This window comes from Agelaius phoeniceus, chromosome 3 (assembly GCF_051311805.1).
Source record: "Agelaius phoeniceus isolate bAgePho1 chromosome 3, bAgePho1.hap1, whole genome shotgun sequence".
Classification (NCBI taxonomy): Eukaryota; Metazoa; Chordata; class Aves; order Passeriformes; family Icteridae; genus Agelaius; species Agelaius phoeniceus.
Window position 1 is genome coordinate 26,533,349 of NC_135267.1, and position 22,013 is coordinate 26,555,361.

Here is a 22,013-nt window from a genome sequence, read left to right on the forward strand (position 1 = left end):
TGGAACACTGAAACAAAACTACTGATGAAGCAAATTCAATCTGAATCAGAGAAGATGGCTTTGGAGAAAGAAAATATTCAGAGGAAAAATGATGCTTTGAAAGCCCTAGCAGATGGTTTCAAAGAACAATTGCGTACAACAAATGAACAATTGCACAAACAAACAATAATTGAGCAAGAATTCATATGTAAAATCAAAAGCCTAGAAGTTGATCTTGCAAAAACAAAAGACTTAGCTAGTGACTATAAACAAAAATGTGATAAACAAAATGCTTCCACCCTTAGCATTGACCGGGAGGTTAAAAATTTAAATGCTCAGATGAATGCTCTAACTGTGGAAAAGAGAATGAGTGAGCAAAAGATGGCACTACAACAAGCTCATATACAAGAACTAAGTAGCAAATTAAAAAAATTGCAGGATGAACTCCATCAGAAGACTCTGGATGAACAGATGGCACGCAAGAAGATGATTCTATTTCAGGAAGAATCCATTAAGTTTAAACACTCTGCAGAGGAATTTAGGAAAAAAGTTGAAAAATTACTGGAATCCCATAGCATCACAGAAAAGGACATATCTGGTATAAAACTAGAATGTGTTGCTCTTCAGCAAGAAAAGCATATGGCTGAGGAAAACATCATGTTGTACAAGAGGCAAATGGAAGATCTGCAAGAAAGGCTCAAAAAATGTCATGAACAACTACAGCAAGGGAAGCAGGCTGAGATGGACTATCACCAGAAGTGCAGGAAACTCGAGGAAGAATTGGAAGTGCAGAAGCGCATGGTTGAGAGCTTGAAACAGAAGATGGATATGCAGGTCAGGGAGAGTGAACATAGATTTGTTTCATTTCAGAATGAAGTTCAGCAAAATAATAATCTCCAAGATTCTGGATTTAAATTGAGCTGTGAGAGAAGAGGAAATGATTTCAATTACCTGAATGAGACTGCAGCTAAAGAATTTGAACAGCTTCCTCCACGTACCTCACCTTTGTTAAGGCAGAAACAGGAAAGATCAGGTTTTAAATCCGATCAAATAGAAGAAAATACGTTGTATGTGAGTGCTGATGACACAATACCAAGAGAGGTGCAGTTTCAGATGTCAAGCATAAACCAATCATTAGAAGATTCAAGTTCCCAGTCTTTTACAGAGTTTGTTTCGCAGACGAGTACACAGTTCCAGATAACTTTTGATAAAGCAAGCCAAATCTCTGGAACATCTGAAAGGGACACATTGAGGAACAGGAACCTACACAGTTCCAGACAAACCATTAGACATGGAGAAGACTCAAAACATGAATTAGGATTGGTAAAACTGCATCCCTTGGAGGTACACACTACATTTTGTGAGGGTTTGCGTTCCTAACGGTGCCTTTTACTAGTCCATTTGGTTGGCTGGTTTTGGTTATGCTTTATTACTATTACTATACTGTTTAGTATTTCTTATGTTCGTGTCTTGGTGAAGGGAACCCCTTCTGTCTTACTTAACACAAAAAGCTTTATATTAGATCTTCCTACCAGGTTTGTTAATGTCTAAGAAAGATTATTTTAAAAATCTGTGTTGAAAATAGGAATTCACATACACTGTTGTATCTTTATTGGTCAAAGTAAGTTTTGATTAACAGCAGTAAGCTCATATAGTTACAAACGACAGTTACTGATGTTTAGTCTAGTCATATTCCTGTTATTAAATAAATATTTGAAATGGCAAATGCACTTCAAAACTCAAGCTATTTATATATCTCTGCTTGCCAATCCTAGTAGTGGTTCTCCTTTCTGACTTGCATTCAAATTCTTCCTTTGGTTTCTCTGGTGGTGGATTTAGGAGTGAATTATGTGTACAGCATAGTCTGCAGTTGTATTTCTCACTGTGTCAAAAACTTCCTATTTACAGATAGTGAAGAACAAGCACTATGACATGCATGTTGAAGTCACAACATTAAACCAAGAAAATGACAAGACTTTTGGTAATGAAGAGAGAATGTTTCAGGGATACAAAACTTCAGAAGGGTTTAGGAAAGAAGACTTTGCAAAGATGAGCTCTTTCTTAGGAGAAGAGGTTTTGAGGACTGTTGATGATGCTACTCAGCTGGAATATTTTACAGAGGAATATGATGCTATTAAATTTCAAGGTCTCCGACATGATGTAACTGCCAGGCAGTTGACTGAAGTTAAACTTTTAGACAGGCTCACTGTTGAGCAGCTCATTTCAGGGCAGAAAACTGTTGGTGAGGTTCAGAAAAGTCTTGAAAAATTTTTAACTAAACCTACAGCTATAGCTGGGCTGTACCTTGAATCCAGCAAAGAGATACTCTCTTTTGCTTTGGCAGCAAAGAGAAAAATAATTGGAAAAGCACTGGCCTTGGCATTTTTAGAGGCCCAGGCAGCTACTGGTTTCATTATTGATCCCACAACAGGTCAGAAATTCTCTGTTGATGATTCAGTTGTTAGAGGGCTTGCAGATAGTGAATTCAAGAGTAGACTGCTTGAGGCAGAGAAAGCTGTTCTGGGTTATTGCTGTTCTGGCAAAGTGCTGTCTGTATTTCAGGCTGTGGAAGCTCAACTTTTAGAAAGACAAAAAGGTAAAAATATCCTTGAGGCTCAAATTGCATGTGGGGGGGTTATTGATCCTGTAAGAAGTGTTCGTGTACCTCCAGAAGCTGCTGTGCAGCTTGGCTTACTTAATAACACAATTTTAAAATTTTTGCATGAGCCTTCAAGTAATGCAAAATGTTTTCACAATCCAAATAACAGGAAAGCTATGTACTACTGTGATTTGCTGAAAATGAGTTTGTTCAGTGTAAGCAGTAAATGCTTTCTGCTTCCAGTTGGTGAAAGGAAAATAAGTAGCCCATCAGCAGAGAAAAGTCATAAAACTTCTGTAATAAATGTTGACACAGGAAGTGAAATGACTTCATATGAGGCTTATCAAAAAAATTATATTGATAAAGCTACATATCTTGAGCTTTCGAAACAGGAATTTGATTGGAAGGAGTCTACGTGTTTTGACTCTGATGGAAATTCTTTTCTTTTGCTTACAGATCTTAAAACGGGTGTACAGTTTAATATTGAGGAGACCTTAAATCAGGGTAGAATTGACAGAGCGTTAGTCAACAAATATAAGGAGGGCCTCATCACAGTTAATGAGTTTGGTGATATCTTAGTTAGCAGTTCACAGCCAAATAAAGATTTAAACAGTCCTATTGCAGGGTTCTGGCTTTCTGAAACCAATGAAAGAATTCCAGTCTTGAAAGCCTCACGCAAAAATTTGGTAGACAGAGTTACTGCCCTCCGATGTCTTGAAGCTCAGGTTAGTACAGGAGGTGTCATTGATCCATTCACAGGGAAAAAGTACAGTGTTTCAGAGGCTTTGCAAAGGGAGTTAATTGATGATGGCTGTGCCAAGCAAATCCAGCAGTGTGAGCTGATCTTTACTGGGATCATTCATCCTGTAAGGAACGCTGTTATGTCAGCTGTTGAGGCTGTGCATTTAAGTGCCATAGACAAAGAAATGGGCATGCGCTGCCTGGAGTATCAGTACTTGACTGGTGGCTTGATAGATCCAAAGTCTCATTCCAGATTAACAATGGAAGATGCAATTAAGAATGGTATTATTGATGCTATCACAGCTACAAAGATGAAGAATGAAAAATTGCACGTTAAAGTTTTAACATGCCCCAAAACTAAGAAGAAGATAACTTACAAAGAAGCTTTAGATAGAGCTGTTTTTGATTGCCACACTGGGCTGCGGTTGTTAGAAGCAGCTCAGCCCATGAAAACAGGAATTTCCAGTCTTTACTATGATTCATAGGGGACAAAAGATATTAATACTTCTTTTGGGCTCTGCTTTAAAACCTGGTAAAGTTAAGGAAAGTATCTGTGATGGCCTTTATGGAAAATCATAAGTGGTGTTTTCTAGCAATAATTAGTTGCTGTAAAACTAATTGCTATGAACAACTATTTAGCATAAACCACTGGATCTGGAATTCGATATTACTTATTGCAAAACTGAAATTTATAGATAGGCAGATTCAATTTCAAAATGCAATCTATGTGTTCAATCTTTACCTAAAGGCCTTGTCTATCATTACTTTACATGTAGGTAGTGCAAATGAGAAATTATACTGAAGTTGATGAAGTTAATATTAGTTCAAAGTGGGTGGATTTAGGCGAGACAAGAATCATATTCTTACAATAAGGTTGAGAGGGATTGACCATTTTGTGAGTGAACACAGTGCAATATTTCATGTGACCTGTTACTTAAATGAAAATTACAAATCAGTCAGCAGATACCATTTGTTTTACAAGAGTGGCGATAAAATATACAACAAATACATAAATAAATAAATCTGCAGTGCAGTAAGCATACGTGCATCAGTACTTTTTTTCACACTGATATTTCATTAATTTTAAGGGGCTGCTTACACCAGAAAGTTGTATTTCTTGTCCTGAGTTTTTCTCTAATTTCATGTTATTTTTTTTCTTAGAATTGTCTTCTGCTCTAATAGGTAAATAAATTACAATTACACATCAAGTTTTTTATAAAATCATTGAAATAAAATCTTATGGTATATGGAAGGGCTTGACTGTGTTTTCTTAGTATTGATAAGAGTCCACCTAACAGATTGTATGAAAAGGAGAATGTTTTCCTGTGCAGAAAAAGATTAAATGTCTCAGTATTTTACTTTTATTTTTTATTGTTTCTGTAGACATAAAAGCAATGTATTCTTCCTAATTGTAATTTGGTAATCCATGTGCATAATGTGCAAAATACTGTTATGCTATACTGGTTGTACATATCCTTATGTGAGGGTAATGCAAAGGCAGCAATTCAAAGATACTTTATATGCAAATGCTTTTGAGATTTTATCTGCTGAGTAATGGCTGGGAAGCTATGCTTTTTCTTGCTATCAATCATTTTATAATGATTGCATGTGTGTATGAATAAGCACATTTATCATAATTAAAAATCACTTGAGGTATTCTTTTATTATTGTTTATAATTATGTGCCATTTTTGTTCCTACATCAAAGTGTCATAGTAACGCATGTGGTGGTAAATAAAAAAGAAATAATTTTATGTTTATGTGGTGATAATAATGGCATTGGGATAGAATTGTGTTTCTACAGACATTAATGTTACATATTTCAACAATTTACATTTACATGTTTCTTTACAATTTGTGGCATTCATCAGAAATCAATGGAAGAGGAAAAGAAGGAACATGTTGAGAAAGCTGGGGATTTACTGAAATGGGTGTCAAACCTCAGCAAGACACTCAGCAAAGAAGAAGGAGAAAAGGCTGAAAAGACAGATTTACCTAAGCAGCAGGTACACAGAAATCTTATGAATAAAGCACCACTTCCTCTTTTTGGGTTTTTGCATGGATTAAAAGGCCAAAATAATCCATAAATACATTTTTCCCCCTACAAATTGCCATCCACATTTCCCTCAGGACATGATTTCACATTTGGTTGTGAGTAGAGAGTTGGGTAAATAAACATCAATGTGTGGGGACACAAGCATGTTACTCAGGAGGAAACTCCCACTGCTTTTTCCAGACCTCGTGTATGACACATTCTGACACTGTAAAATATCAGTTGAGAGAAACTGGACCCTGCACACCATATGTCAGCCTTTGTAGAGGGAGAGTGCATCCTGTCAGGATGGCATTTTGGGCCAGGAAGGAGAAAGTTGGTAGGAGGGACCTGAGTGCTAAGTTTCTATTTATTTGCTTTTGAAAAGTTAATCTGAAGGGTCTTCTTAAGAGATAGTCAAAACTGCTGTCCTAGGAAGTTCAGCAGATGTTGACAGAGGCCTCTCTGTTATCACACTAGTCCAGATGCTGTTGGAGTGGCCCAACTTGATGCCTTGTATTTAACGGGACATTGTCACTATGTGCAGTTGTAACTCAGACCATAAATTTCCATCTCTGACGTTTCATGTCATTTCTAGGACCTTCTCTGCTGGGCTTGCCCCATGAAATAGCTCAGTTACACCTAGAAAGGTTTCAGCAGGTAAAGGCTTACCGGCATACTGAGCAGCAGAGGGACAGAGCAGTGTCTTGTCCACATCCCTCAGTAAACTGCTGGGTGTGTCTTGCAAACATGATTTTGGCCCTCTTGGCATCCTGTTCCTATGGTTTTATTTTGGTGATGCTTTCTGGTGCCAGAGCCACTGGACCAGCATGTTCATAAGTCCAGCTTGCTGTTGGGAAGGTTGGCAGTCCTGATGAACACTGTTCCAGCATGTAGCTTGTTCAGAGAGGACCAGTGCTAGCTGTGAGTTTGTCCTTATATCTACAGGAGGAAGTAAGCTTGCACTGATTTGAACATATTGACTGGTAAATTGCTAGTAGTTAAAATCAGAATTTGCAAAAGCATTCAATGCTGCCCTTGTTAATGACTACGCTGCAAACCTTTATCAGTACTGGGCCAGCTCTCAACTCCTTAGTAAGGACATCTCAGCTTACCACAGCAACTGTGGGCATCATCTCCTCTGTCCAGCCTGGGCCTCCAGTGAGTAACCTGTGAGTTGGCTGTCTTGGCTTCCTCTGGGAGATGAGTGTTTGCTGAGGGTCTTTGCTTCCCTTGTGAAATGGCCTGGTGAGGTGGCTGCACCTTTCAGAGGTGCCTGGGTTTGTGTCTCCACTGAATAGCAATGATACCTTGTAAGTTGTGTAGAAGCATGTAGAAACTGGTGATTTCATAGCTAATGTCAGCTGAAATACATTTCACACAGAGGATTGGGGTTGCTGTGGAGTGTAGCCAGGTACTGGGAAGCAAAGCTGGTGCCAGTAGTGACAGGGTGCACACAGCAGCCACAGTGACACTGGTTCCCTGAGTAAAGTGGATTTTGTGACCCCATTCAGCCTGCTCACCTCATCTTCTTGCATAGTGCATCCAGTGGTTCTCTTGGTTCCTGTGCAAGCAGTACAGGTGATGAGATTGTGGCTTGCTGGTGGTGATTGCAAAGGGAGACTTTTTGGGCCCTTTGGTACAATGCAGACAAGGAGAAATTGGTTTTGTCCAGACCAAGGTGAATGAAGGGCTCAAGCACCTTGCTCGAGACCTAGCACCTATGTTGAAAACATCTCCAGCTTGCAGAACTCCCTTTTGATAATTTGCCTTTATGAGTGCTTTTTTTGAAGAGACTGCAGGGAGATTCTCAGGAAAGATAGAAGATTAAATTCCCACAAGTTCCTCTACCAGAACAAGTCCTTTATTGGCGAGGGCACAGAACTGATAGTGTGGAGAATATTAATTAATAATTCATTTTTTTCCCAGGTGTCTCATATTGCATTTGTCTCTGTTTTTGAATTTCATGAAGGCTTGTGGTCTTCTGATATGTTTTTTCAAAAATTTGTTATCTCTTATTTTGGGGAGCAACTTCTTGAACATGACTATTATACACAACCTTTACAAAGCTACTGTAAAGTGTGCCAATTACAATAAGTGATTTTAAATGATTGGTTAATTTTCCATCAAATAACATTTTGAAATATTCTCTTTGTTTTGCCCACTAGTTTTCTAAAAACAGCTTGCTTAATCAAAAGGCATATCACAATGACTTACTCATATGTAAATGATGCAATTCCGATAAATAATACTGCTCTACTGATAGCCAGTATTTTTTTTTTAAATCAAGCTCTTTTATTATTGAGATTAGTCCCAGATACAAATAAGGGTTTGTTTGTTTGTTTGTTTTGTTTATTTATATACATTATTAAGTCTTGAACACAGGTTATTTATTTTTCAGATTTCCCTTCATGAAATGTCAACCAAGAAAGAACAAATAGCTGAAGCTCTGCAGACAACTCAGTCATTTTTAGCTAAGCACAGTGACAAGTATGCCATTTTTTATTTTTCAAATAGTGTAAAGTGAATTGAATAAATACATACTGTTTGCTTAAAAAGAAATCATATCCTTATAGATCTAATTGCATGTTGTGTACAGTTTGGGAGTTTTTTATCTTCTCATTTGGTGAAGCTTGATGCAATTTTGTTGATTTCAAGAATTTGACTTGGTTTGTATACCTCTGGTCATCTTAAAAATATTAGATATTTAAAATTTCATTTGAAATCAAAATAATTAGCAAATTTGTAGTAAATGAGTACTTGAACTACCTGTCACAAGATTTTTTCATTTGTGTCTGAAAACAGATTTAAGTTACTAAATTGCTGAGATATCTCATGACTCCTTGATGGTTATGTTACCTGTCTTGACTGGTAACCAGTAGACAAAGGCCCATGCAAAAGTTAAATGCTTCTTTTCCTGAATAACTGCAATGAGATTGTAGCTTTCTTGAACATCTTTGTAATTAGGCTGTATTTTTTCCAGACTACTTGCACTAATTTCTGTTCCCCATTTTTAAGTAATGGTAGGCAGATCACTCCCAGCAAGTTACAAATTACCCAGAGATCTCCTCCTTCCATTTTTTTTTTCCATGATAGAATGACAGATGAAGAGAGACATGAAATGGAAAAGCAAGTTAGATCTCTCCAGGAAAGCTACAGCTTGTTATCCAATGAAGCTTTAAAGCAGCTGCAGGAAGCACATCTGGGTGATGAAAAGATGGAAGAAAAGGTAACAAGATTCAAACTTAGATTTCAGTTCCTCTTGAGATTTCTTGCATGGTTTTCAAATGACACATGATCAGCAAAAGAAGAAGCTGCAATTAACAGTGTGTGGAAGGACTAGATATTTAATTGACTGAAGGTTTTGTGTATTTGCTATGAAATACTGTATGTGACCTTACCTGTGCACATGAGCATTCTATTCATCAAACTTCTTTGGAAGAGTCTTAATAATGTGTGCCTTGCATGAAGAAAGATAAGCAAATCATTCATCTCTTAACTCTTCTCTTAAAAGCCATTCTTTGACTGCTAGATAAGTCTGCGTTTCTGCTGCAATAATGACACCATAAAATAACATGTTAATCTCTCCCATATATTACTCAGAAATATCCTAGAAATGATCTGCTTTCAGGTTTTCCTAAATTTTTTCTGGGTATGAAAATGGGAGAACATAATACAATTTTCTCTGAGACACTATGAGTATATTTGCTAATGGATATTAGTCTTAAATATAGAGTGAGTATTCTCATATACATATAGAAGCAGAGTCTGTGTAATGAGTTCAAATAATGTTGCCAAACTGACTTCATGCTTTCCATGTGAACTAAATGCAATATTTGGTGCTGGAGTATCTGATTCCATATGGTTGAGTGTATATACAGAAATGCTGTATGCTGTAAACATGAATAGCATGGTTGTGTTGAATCACATACTGTTTCCAAATATTCTAACCTTTCACAGACATTTTTAGCATGAAAATGTGCCTTTCAGGTATATGTTCTATTTGCCCTCTCTGCAATCATTTCTTCTATTGTCTTTCACTAACCCTATTTATGTATGCAAAGCATAGGTTTTCAATTCACAGATGCATGTTGGTTTTAAATCTTTTATCACATCGTGTGCTGTTGAATGACTGACATAGATCACTTGTGCATTTGAGCTGCTAACATTCACAACATTCCTCCAGGCCTGGTAAGTATATGTTTTTATGCTTATCATACATTCAAAATCAAAAGAATATTTTAAACATATGATCCAAAAAGGATGATAATTTTTCTTTTATATTCCCTTTTAGGTGAATAAAGTCATTGCTGGTGTCATTGACCAAACAACTGGAGAAGTCCTTTCAGTCTTTCAGTCTATTTTAAGAGGTTTTCTTGACTATGACACTGGAATTAGATTGCTTGAGAATCAGCTGATTCTTTCTGGAATAATTTCTCCAGAATTAGGAGTGTGTTATGGTTTGGAAGAAGCTAAAGCCAATGCCTTAATTGATGAGCAGATTCTGTTGCAGCTGCAAGAATTAAGTAACGCAAAGAAGCTTATCTCAGAATCATCATTAGCAAATATTCCAGTTGTTTCATCTTTAGAACAAGGTCTGATTTCAGAACATCTGGCTGTTAAAATTCTTGAGAATGAGCTTTCAAGCGGTTATTTGATTTTGCCATCTACTGGAGAAAAGCTGTCTTTGCAGAATGCTTTCCAGAGAAATCTAATTTCTCCAACATTATATTCCAAACTCCTAGAAAGACAAGATACATGTAAAGATCTCATAGATCCCAACTGTGCTGAGAAAATTTCCCTTGAACAGATGGTTCATAGAAGCATAGTACATGAAGCAACAGGGTTAAGACTCCTGCCTGTGAAACCACAAGAAAAAGGGAGAATTGTGTTGAAATGTGGAAGGAAGGTAACTATTTTGAGGGCAGCCCATGAAGGGCTGATTGACAGGGAAACAATGTTCAGGCTGCTGGGTGCTCAGTTAATGTCTGGAGGTATCATTGACCCCGACTCAGGGAAACGAATGACTGTGGAAGAGGCCATGAGACAAGGGATGATAGATCAGGACACTGCTTGTGGGATCCTCACACGTCAGGTTCAGACTGGTGGAATCCTTTGCCAAAATTCAGGACAACGCTTGACTGTTGATGAAGCTGTGCAATGCAACTTAATATCAGCTACCAGTGCTCTGCTGGTCTTAGAAGCTCAGAGAGGCTTTGTGGGACTAATTTGGCCTCACACTGGTGAAATATTCCCTGTATCAACTTCTTTGCACCAAGATATGATTACAAATGAGTTGGCATTCAAAATACTGAATGATAGAAAGAAAATAGCTGCACTTTACATTCCAGAAACTTGTGAAATAATCAGTCTTGACAAGGCTGCAGAATCAGGGATTATAGACAGTAATACTGTATCTGTTTTGACCAATGTGACTTTACCAGATAAAATGCCCAATGTAGAAGAATTAAAGTCCCTTGGTAAAAATGCTGCAAAGTGGTTATCAACTTATGAATTTCTGCCATCTGTATTTCATGGCTCTGAGGGAGAACATGAAGTTTCTGGCACAGAAGACTCTGTATGTCATAATCTAGATGAAGCTAAGAAATTATTCATGTCTTACCTGATGGTAAATAGTTATATGGATGCAAACACTGGACAGAGACTTTTATTATATGATGGACAAGTGGAAGAAATCATCAGTATGTTGCTGGACGGTGATAGTGCTGGGTACAATGCTGGTGTGTCAGAAATAGAGTTTAGTAACAAATATGTAAGTTCAAAAGGAATTCACCTAAAGTCAGCAAACAGTGTTCAGGGTGATCTTTCAGGTGCTGAGAACTCTGGTAATAACAGGATATGTAATCAATGTGATGATTTTGGGAATTACATATCTTCACAAGAATATCCCCATGTCTGCAGGCCAGATGTTTGCAATATTCTTGGTACTGAGCAATCAGAATATACACAGGAGATGCAGTTAACTACCCCTGCAGAACTCAGAAATGTAGTGAGCAGCACTCAAAATTCCATGAAGAGAAATGAACTCAGGGATTTTTTGGAGGTTTCTGAGTGGACAGAACTCTGTAAGCATAACAATCAGCAGACAAATTCAGGAAACATTGAAGGATATCCTCCAAATGACTCAAATACAAAACTTTTATCACAAACAGCAAAAGAAGAGATTTGTGTGGGAGGCAGTCTGGATAATGAAAACATGAATGATAAAACATTACAAAATTCCTTGAGCATGAATGATTTGTCAGATAAGGAAACATGGAGGGAGCTGGAAAGGTGCAGAGACTATGGGCCTCCCATATTTCAAGCTGACAGTAGCAGAATGGTACTGGATAACAGCAAGAAAGATAATTTTCAGAGAAGTCTTGATCCATCCATCACTGCAGACACTGAATATAGACTTCCAGAAGAATTGATTAGTCAATGTGGTGTCACACCAAAGTTTGAAGACAACAGATATGGTGCACACCTTCTTCAGGAGTATGCAGGTCCATCTCTACAGGACTGTCTTTATATCCATGGAAGGCCATCCCTGGAGGATTGTGCTGATTTTCAGAATAAACTGTGTCTAGAGGACAGCATAGACATGCAGCATAGGCTTTCATTGGGTGGTGATACTGTCACACACGATGGACCACCTCTGGGGGACAGTAACAGCAGAGCACAAAGGCTGACAGAAGAAGAAAGTGATCTTATATTCCACAGGTTACTGCCGTGTGACAGTAGCTCTGACTCATCAGTAGAGGAGGGTGATGGCATCCCACAGCTTGAGAGTAGCTGCTTGCAGCAAGGGTGTGGTGAGGTGGCCTCTGAAGAGGACAGCTCTCAGTTGGATGATGGTGATGATGATGATGCCTATGAAACACCTCAAGGTGATGATGATGACAGTGATGTCTATGATACTCCACAAATTGATGATGATGATGATTCCTCTGACACTTCTCAAGGTGATGAGGGGTTTCACACCTTGCAGGTGAGGGATGATGATATACCAGAGCCAGAATTGGCTGGAAGATCAGTTCCATTTGGTTTTCTGGAGGAGAGAGGTGGTCGAATAACCCTGAAAGAAGAGACCAGCTCTTTTCAAGAACTTGCAGCTAATGCTGGAGAGAATGTTTATGTGAATGTGAAAGGGCAGCCTGAGAGCATAACTAAAGCTTCTGCAAGTGCCAAAACTATGGAGAAAACCCTTGAGGGAAGGGAAAGGACAAAAGGGAGTTTTGGAGAGAAGGAGCATGAGTTATCAGTTACTGTTGAGAGTGAAGGAACAAAGGAAGGAGGCATGAGCTATTTACAGAATATGTATGAAGCAGATGTACAAGACAGGAATGAAGAAGTTGAAATGAAAGCAAAAGGTGACCTGTGTGAGGAGGAATCTGAAGGTACACAGGAGGGGGAAGATTATGAGGAGGATTATGATAGTTATGATGACTCTGACACTGATTCTGACAGTGAAGATGAAATGGATATTTTTGATTCACATCATCAATGTATAAGTAAATGTGACCAGCTGTTAATGTCAGTAGAAGATGTAGAAAGGAGCAATGAAAACAATCAGAATATTGATGACTACTGCTGTTCTTTAGGCCACAAGACAGGATATACTTTGCAATTCCAGTCTAACCATGAAAATGGAAAACTATCCCCAGTAATATGTGAATCAATGTCAAATATTTCTCAAGAAAGATATGTTGGTCTTTCATGTACCAGTGAAGAAGCCAGACAGCGGGAAACAGAAGATGAATATGGGACTTGTGTCAAAAGTGAACACATGCCACAAGATACTGCTGAGCCTATTCAGTCTGAAAATACCTTTGACACTAAATGGGTGTCCACAAAGGGTGAGGAGAATAATGAAACACAGTTTAGGGTTCCAGGTTCTCAGCTTCTTGATGGTACTGTGAAATCTGACATTAGTGTGACAGCCTACCTACAGCAAGCTGATGATGACCAAGGTACCTGGACAAATTTGCTTCTCTCAGAATGCTTTACTGATAGCATGAATGAAGACAATAATACCATGCCAATGCTAGATTCAAATCACGGACAAAGACAGAGAGAGGCACTGCTTGCAGAGGAAAAAGTATTAAATCATATGGACCAGCTAAAGGAAAGCTCATCCCAAATGGACAATAAATTCCTTACAGATACTCCTTATGTGAGTGATAATAGTTCACTTAGGGACCCAACACATCCAGACACCAGTTGGAAGCATAGTCAAATAGAAAGAGGTTTTGAAATTCTTACAGAAAATAAAAATACAGTAAATATTATGGAGGAATGTGATGTCATGGGACTAAGTAATAGTCCCATTCAGATGGAAAATCTTGGGGAAATATTTGATGCAACAGTAATTAAAGCTGCTAGAGAAACTCCTGCTGCAAGTAAAGAAAAAGTAAATGTTGATCAAGGTTTTCTTGACATTCAAGGGGCAAGATCAGATGAATTTAAGAGAGGTGATAACATTTCTCCTCCTTTAAAACAACATACAACATTCATAAAAGAAGGTGGCCATTCAGAACACAGTGAAATTGAATTCTTTTTTGAGGACATGGAAAGAGGGGGAAAAGGTATACAAAATGAAAAGGATTTTCTGCTAAATATGGAAGAAATGCATTCAAGTGAATGTAACACTTACTCTTTTCCTCCACCTGATACAGTGAAACCAAAGGAGATTAGCATAACTAAAGAAACAGAGAGGCTTAACTGTCAAAATACCGACAATGTTCTGAAAGACATTCCAGAAAACAAAAGCAGCAGTGATAGTGAAATTTCTCCCACAAAACCAGATGCTTTAGGAAGTATTGAGGATGCCAAAGAGTTAGGAGATGGAAATGAAGTGCAACCTACTGGGAGACATACCCATACCACTGATGTTTCTTCTGCAATTCTGAGTAGCATGGGGACTAAGTTGAATTACGGTGCCCAGAACAAACATGAGATGCTGAAAAACACAAAGGGAGAAAATGTCATGGTCAGTGACACTTCCTCCCTTGGAAATGGTTTCAAAAAACAAATGTCCATGGCGTCATTGCAAAAAGAAATGGTAACCTGCAAAGATTTTCAAGTAAAGGAAGGTATTTCACAATCAGCAGATGTGTCTGACACACTAATGGAAGACTTACAGAGTATATTACAAAGGAAATTGAAAATGGGACAGGTTTACTGCAAGCAGGAAGGTGAACCCCTAAGTTACTCTGATACCAGAACTTTAATGCAAAATTTACTTAAAATGGTTGGAAGCACTCAGCTTGAGAGTGAAATGTCTAGTGGGTCAAATCTGAAGCAAATAAGCAATGCTGTTAGAACTGCATTAATGGTCACCACACTGTGTGCAGAGCCCAAGGACAATGATGCTCCTTCACTGCTTTGGCCTGATTGCAGAAGTCCTGATCTTCTTCATGATATTCTGAAGCATGAATCCTGCAAGCAAAAGACAGCTGATTCAGATGAAAAGAGGAGTGAAACAGACATGAAAGCTCCTGTTCCCAAGCTTGCTACCAATGAACTTCTGGAAATTTTTCAAAACTCACTTGGAGATGAAAGTACAAGCAAGTTAGAGGAGCTGATAAATGGTTTGCTTAGGAGCTCACAGGTTGCTGGTACTGCCACAGAGCATGAGGGTAAAGGCAAAGGAGATGGGCTTTATTCTCTTTCCTCAACAGAACAATCAGAGCTTGGATCAGAAATTGATGAAGAGAAAGCATTGGCATATAACAGAACCACTACTTGGGAAAGTGACCAGGAGCATGGGAAGACAGAAAGCCTGTCCAAAGGCTTTACTAAGCCTGCTTTGAAAACAGAAGAAACAGTCATAGGAGACACCCCCACTAGCATGGTAAGTAACAAGAATGTGTTCAGTGTCCTGTGTTAGTGGAATTGCATGGATCTTTCCAAGTGGTGGAGAGAACAATTGAACTGGAAAAATGGTTGAAAAATGGTTGAAAAATTAAATTTAAAATAAATCATAATAAACCCAAGGAATTTTATTACTTATTTTCAAGGCAGTTGGGAAAATCTTATTTTTAAAACTCATTTTCAGTTTGATGGAGTACAGCAATGTTTAAAGTTAACAGAGAAAATGCAAGAACATTTGGCAGTGCTTCAAGATATGAAAAACCACCTAGATAAACAGCAGCCTATTAGTAACAGCCTGGAAATACTAAAAGCTGAACTGGAACAGCTAGAGGTAAGTAAAGTGTTCTTTATGCTTGTACTTCAGTGATGGGTGCTAAATATAGCCCTTAGGTTTAAAAAGGGAGATTCAAAATGTAATTAAAGCAATTCAGATTTAAACATTTTTAGTTTAGTAGCTTAAAGCATTTTTGATGTGTTCTCTTTGTAGTCATTTGAATCAGGACTGGCTACCTTTGCAGTTATCCTAAAAAAGGACATGAAGCTGGCAGAAGAATTCTTAAAGTCTTGTAACAGGGATATTCCAGAAGAGAAGCTTAAAGAGCTAAAGATAAGCTATGACTCTTTGCAGGAAGCATTTTTGGAGGTCTGTGATAGATCTTCAAAACGAGCAAAACAAATAGTCTGCGCTGTTGACTTGGAAATGGTATGTTTTTAGCAGTGTATGTTTTTACCTTGATTTTCTTCAAGGCAATTGGGCTAAAATAAAGGAATTTGGATTTTCTTTATTTTATCCTAGTATAAAGATACACGTATGATTCAATTTAATATGGTAGAAAATGTGAGTATATTACAGGAGCATAAATAAATATACAAATTCCCTTTCTAGTCTAAGCTTGCAGGATTACACCAGCAACTTTGTAACCAACTGCAGAGATTTTCAGACTGGATCACAGAGAAAAATAAAATCATGAATGACTTCACAGTGAATACTAATGATATAGAAGAGATGAAGAAAAGTTTACAGCTACTTAAAGTAAGTTCTCTTTATGGCAGGTGTTGATGTTTCAATATAGCTCCTTATTATTAATTATTAGCTAGGTTTTTTATTCCTTCTCAATAACCTCTATGGCCTAAAAAGAGGACTAAAAGTAATTACTTAAGAGGACAACAATTAGATAATCCAGTAATAGAATCATTGATTTGCTTTTTCACTTGCAAATAAAGTTTCATAGAGTTAGGATTACTGAGAATGCTATTGGTTCTACTTACATTTGTTGCAATAAATCTGAGCCTTTTAGAAATCTAATATATAATACAAGTATTTCAGTGATTAAAATTGAATTTTTATGCATTGGGCTCAGAATTTAACTGAAGTTTAATTGTCTTCCAAATCAATTCTGTGTGAGAACACAAGATGGGAAAAGATAAAAAGGTTTCTTCATTACACACTCCATAAAATGAGTAATGGCAAACAAAGCAGATAAAATTTTTAGTAAAGTTCATATACTTCTATATGTATTAATAATAAAATCTATTTTAGTTCTTTTAATGTGCTTAAATAGAGTTCCAGAGAAATGGTATGGTCATAGGGGCTCCACAGTATGTAGCTGCTGGTAGAATTTGCCACATTGCTAGAAATGGTGACATTCCTGCTGTGGAGTTAAGAATAGGAATGATTTCAAGTATATATTTTAAAATTTCTAGATCTTCAGACCAGATGTCACCTAGAAATGTTACATCTAACCTGCCATAAATCTTTTAGAGTTGAAGGTCAGTCAGTTTTCAAAAATCTATGAGAGGCCAAAGAAATAGAGATGTACAAGATCACGTATTTTATTCATTAGACCCAAGCTGTCCTGAGGCAAACCATGTGGAAGTTCTTATGTCATACCTGAATGTGGCAGTATGATTCTGAATTTTGATTTTCCATGGCTAAATTGTATACCAAAAGCATTTTGGGATAAGGGCTAAGAAGAGATGGTAGACATACTTGTGGTTTATTTGTACTCAATTTTTCTTGCTAGTAATTCCCTTCACTTCATTTACAGAACAGTGCTGCAGAGCTCAGCTGTAAAAAAATGCAACTGGAGACAACTGCTTTTGATGTTCAGTTCTTCATTTCTGAACATGCTGAAGATCTTTCTCCTAATCAGAGCAAACAGCTACTGAGGCTCTTAAATACCACCCAGAAATCTTTTCAGGAAGCACAGGAAGCAGTAACTTCTCAAGTGGAAAGTTTAGAGACTCAGTTACAGGCAGTGCAAGAGCTGGGTGATCAGAAGGTTTGCCTTTCTGTGTAAATGTGTGCTGAATGTTTCTGTCTATGGATGAGGAATTTTTATACCAGCATGCAATATTGAGTGTATTTCTATCTTTTCCCTTTTTACTACAGATACATTTGTAGCTCTACAAAAATGATATTGATGAAATTTGGTGAATTATCATTTTTGTCTTTCTTTGTTATACTCACAGAAACAGCATATTAAATTGAGAACAGACACAGGTCTGCTCTTTCTAGCAATGAGAGAAATTTACTTGAGGTTTCTCACAAGTGTTGTTTCTTCAGCAGCTCTATCAGTAATTGATCTGAGCTATATTGATCACTGAATTTGCTATTGCACCATTCCATAACACTTTGGTCTTGCTGAACATTTTCTTTCTCTTGAATTTGCCAGGTCATCTGCTTATGTGATCTTTTCTCTAGATTTTCTAGTCCAAGAACGAGATTTGTTAAAATCCGTGTAGCATGGATTGTTTTGACTGAGATGGGTTAGAGGGACAAATATATGAGTGAATCAGCCAAGGTACTTGCAGTTCTAGGTGTGGGCACTGGGAAACCTGTGAGTCAAGTTGGGCCAGTTACTTCTTCAGCAAGTGTAAGCAGCCTTTGTAGAGTCAAAAGAGGCTGATAAGATGTTGCAGGTTAACAGCACCTCCTCTTCTTTCATAGAAGCACTGGTAGGACTCAGAATCACCACCTCAGCCCCTGGTTTATGTGTAAATAAAAGAGCTTTAATATTCTGAAGACTTTGTATTATTTTGCCATTCCAAGAACATTTATTTCTACTATATTTTGTGAAAGAAGCATAAAATTGAGTATAGGAAAGGCACAGATAAGTTTTCTAGGACTTTGTAACAATAATGAGCTTGCATGTTTTGTTCTTCTCTACTGCTTAAAAAGTTCACAGTTTCTATTCAGGTAACATGTTATGCATACCAAAAAGAGCTAACTCACATTCACAACTAACCTCTGTTTTGATGTCCTTTTTTTCAGAATTAATAGTGTTTATCACAGGTTTCAAGTGGTTAAGAGACTGGATTTTCACTCCTGCTGTTTGGAGATTTCATCCTTCCCATATGTGCATGGCCAGACTTCTATTGGGCAATTCCATCAAACATGGTCTCTTTTACTTAAAACATATTTGAAGTTTATCCATAACTTCTGTATGTTCATCTTGCTCTTTGTACCACTGCTATCATGTTTACAGCATACTTGAAAAATAATTGCTTTGCAAAATTGATGTTCAAAGATTTCTAATATCTATTAGAGTGTTGGTTCCTGAAGTGAGGATTTTTTTCTTATTGTTCAATTGTACTTGGCTCTAATATAGGACGTGGCTGAACGGCAGCAGGAGTGCAAGGAGAAACTGCAGGAGATCTGTGATTTGCTTACACAGACTGAAAATCGACTCATTGGGCAGCGACAGTCCCTTGGTATTGGAGACAGCAAGGCTGAGCTGGAACAATACCAGACCAAACAGGAGGTAGGCACAGTCCTAGTCTAACAGAGAAGTTAAAGAGGGCTGAGTGCAGAGGAGAGTGACTCGACTCTTTTGTTGAGTAACAAGGCTTGTCATGTGAGAGGAGAATAAAATAGATTCATTTGACCTACCAAAAGTAAAGGCTTAGTGGCATGCATTTAAACTGCTGCTTGTGAATACACCCCAGTGTGTGCCAGTGGGAGAAGAGAAACTTCCAAATGAGGAGACACTAGAATAGGGAGTATGTGCTACACATTTCAAGAAGCACTCTTGAAGCAGGTGTGAATTTTGTTAATATATTAGCTTAAGATTGTTCCTGTTGAATGTGATAAAATCACACATGTTTATTATGCTAAAATAATTTAGTGAGCATCAGGAAGTGTTTATTCCTGTTCACAGCACTTTGAAAATTTTTTCTGCAATGTTTTCTCTTGCCTGAGGCTTTTCATTGCTTCACTCTTGCTTTGTTTTGAATTCTGGTTCATATTAATGTTTCTTGCAATCTCTTTGGTGTCTTCATGTAGCAAACCCCTTTGAACGGGCTTGCTTTCCTTGCTCTTCAGCTGTATCCAGTCATCTCTAAGCTTTTACTCTGTCCTGATAGAAATTGAGTTTATGATAGTTAAAGGACTGAAGTGTTAAAATGAGCTGCAGTTTTAGCTGCTGTATTCTAAAATTGCTGGAAAATCTGTGGTCAAGAATGAGGATCAAATGTTCTGTCTTGCATCTCCAAGATTGATACACTGCACAAGAAGGTGAAAAATGTCATTGTTTTAGTACCTGGGAGAATGTATTCAACAGTGTAATCATTCTTCATTGATTACAATTCTTCATTGTAATAAAGCTCCTCTCAGATAATTGGAAGGCAGACCAGGAAAACTGCTTTGGGTGAATTAAAACTGAAGATCTGTCCTCTGTGAAATTCAATGGAAGTAAACAATCTTGAGAGACTGAAATATTATGATTGATTACAATAGAAGAAAAAAAAATTATATGTCATCTCTGGCCTGAACAAACCCAAGAAATACGGGAAAACTTTCACCCAGGAAAGATGATTACAGTTTTCTGACTTCTATTCAGACATCAGCTTTATTTTCAGCAGCTTTCCATTAGGATAGTTATGGACCAAAGTTTGTCAGGAGACTCACTTTACTAACTGCAGTGTAGCAGATTTACTTGAGCCTTGATTTCTAATAAAATAAATATATGTTCTGCATATGTGGAAACACAATATTAAACTGTTAAAGGGAAAAAAGTGGGCTCAGTCTGAATAGGACTGTAAGCAAACAGATTTGCAATTAAAAAAAAAGTTAGATTGAGCTGCAACAACATTGTCAGATGTTTGCCTTTGATTTTAATAATTGTCTGCAATTTATTAATGTATCATGTGCAGCTAGGCAGGAACCAGTGTGGTGCTTACACCTAGAAGAGAGATAGTTTAATAAAGTTAATTGGAAAGATCTTATGAATAATTTACTTACTCCTGTTTCCTTTCTTTTTTATCAAAAGGAGATCCAAAAAGACATGAGAACAAGTGCCCAGACACTGGCAGAGATTGTGAAAAATACTGAAGCCTTCTTGAAAGAGAATGGAGAAAAGTTGTCACAAGAAGACAAGACTATTCTGGAACAGAAACTAAATGAAGCTAAGACAAAGTGTTTGCTCCTTAGCCAGAAGGCAGAAGAGTCCAAAAAAGAACTGGATAAAGCTATGACAACAGCAATTAAGCAGGAAACAGAAAAGGTTTTTAGGCAACCCTTTCATACCTTTATTCAAACCTATTTCATGTTCAAACCTATTTCATGTCTTATGATATTAGTCGTGAAACTTACTGTTTGGTGGGTTGACCTTGTCTGGATGCCAAAAAGCCATTCCATCACTTCCTTCCTCACCTGAACAGGGAGAGAAAATTTAATGAAAGGCTTGTGGGTTGAGATAAGGGCAGGGAGACATCACTCACAGCTGCTGTCACAGGCAGAACAGGCTTGACTTGGGGAAATTATTTTATTACCAATCAAATCAGAACAGGATAATGAGAAATAAAAACTAAATCTGAAAGATACCTTCCCTCCACCTCTGCCTTGTTCCTGAGCTCAGCTCTGGAGTTCTCTCCCTCATTCCTACCTCATTCCACCAGGGGGATGGGGAAAGTGGGTTGTGGTCAGTTCATCACACATTGTCTCTGCCATTCCTTCCTCCTCCAGGAGAGAACTCCTCACACTCTTCCTGTGCTCCAGTGTGGGGTCCACAGTGTGGGATCCTGGACACAGGAATGGGGTCCTGACACAGGAGTCAGTCCTTTATGAACTTCTCCAACATGAGTCCTTCCCAAGGGCTCCAGTGGGGTCCCTTCCATGGGGTGCAGTCCTTCAGGCACACTGTTCCAGTATGTGGTGTGGAATGACCCCACGGGGTCACAAGTTGTGCCACAAGCCTGCTCGAATGTGGGCTTCCCACAGGGTCACAGCTTCCTTTGGTCATCCATGTGCTCTGGAGTGGGGTCTTCCTGGGGCTGTGGGTGGATCTCTGCATCCCCTGGATCCCCATGGGCTGCAGGTGGCCCTCCATGGGCTGCAGGGGCACAGCTGCTTCACCATGGGCTGCACCAGGGGCTGCAGGGGAATCTCAGCTCTGGCACCTGGAGCACCTCCTGCCCCTCCTTCTGCACTGACCTTGGGATCTGCAGGGCTGTTCCTCTCACATATTCTCACCCCTCTCTTCAGGCTGATGTTTTTCATGCTTTTTTTTTTTTACCCTATTATTATGTGATCCCAGAGTTGCTATCACCACTGCTGATGGGCTTGGCCTCAGCAAGTGGTGGGTCCATGCTGGAGCTAGTTGGCTTTGGGTCTGTTGGACATGAAGGAAGCTTCTGGCAGCTTCTCAGAGAAGCCACCCCTGCAGCCCCCCTGATTCCAAAACCTGGCCAAGCAAACCCAATAGATATTGATGAATTGTGGAGAGATTCATGTCATATTTCATTTGGGTAACTAATGAACTGTTGGTTTATTCTCTTATAAAATAAA

At 38.2% G+C, this 22,013-nt stretch overlaps 2 protein-coding genes across 24 annotated transcripts in view; both read left to right on the top strand.

The window, feature by feature from the left end:
* DST (dystonin) overlaps window positions 1-22,013 on the top strand; it is a 291,993-nt gene that overhangs the window by 172,006 nt on the left and 97,974 nt on the right. For all 23 annotated transcript variants that reach the window (XM_077174926.1, XM_077174932.1, XM_077174929.1 and 20 more), the window contains 5 exons: window positions 5,190-5,324; window positions 7,752-7,840; window positions 8,447-8,579; window positions 18,838-18,990; window positions 20,497-20,730. In XM_077174926.1, the coding sequence (XP_077031041.1) occupies window positions 5,190-5,324; window positions 7,752-7,840; window positions 8,447-8,579; window positions 18,838-18,990; window positions 20,497-20,730 (744 nt within the window). The remainder of the gene's footprint in view (window positions 1-5,189; window positions 5,325-7,751; window positions 7,841-8,446; window positions 8,580-18,837; window positions 18,991-20,496; window positions 20,731-22,013) is intronic.
* On the top strand, window positions 9,062-17,563 carry LOC143693754 (dystonin-like). Its single transcript, XM_077176367.1, has 6 exons — window positions 9,062-9,085; window positions 9,645-15,206; window positions 15,411-15,557; window positions 15,714-15,929; window positions 16,113-16,259; window positions 17,275-17,563. Exons 1-6 carry the CDS (start codon window positions 9,062-9,064, stop codon window positions 17,524-17,526), a joined length of 6,348 nt encoding a protein of 2,115 aa, XP_077032482.1. The 3' UTR covers window positions 17,527-17,563.

Bases quoted from the DNA above. Each gene is read 5' to 3' on its own strand.
- LOC143693754 (XM_077176367.1), top strand. From the start codon at position 9,062: ATGGATATTAGTCTTAAATATAGA. The intron at 15,558-15,713 runs GTAAGTAAAGTG...TTCTCTTTGTAG, and splicing joins CTGAACTGGAACAGCTAGAG to TCATTTGAATCAGGACTGGC. The intron at 15,930-16,112 runs GTATGTTTTTAG...TTCCCTTTCTAG, and splicing joins GCGCTGTTGACTTGGAAATG to TCTAAGCTTGCAGGATTACA.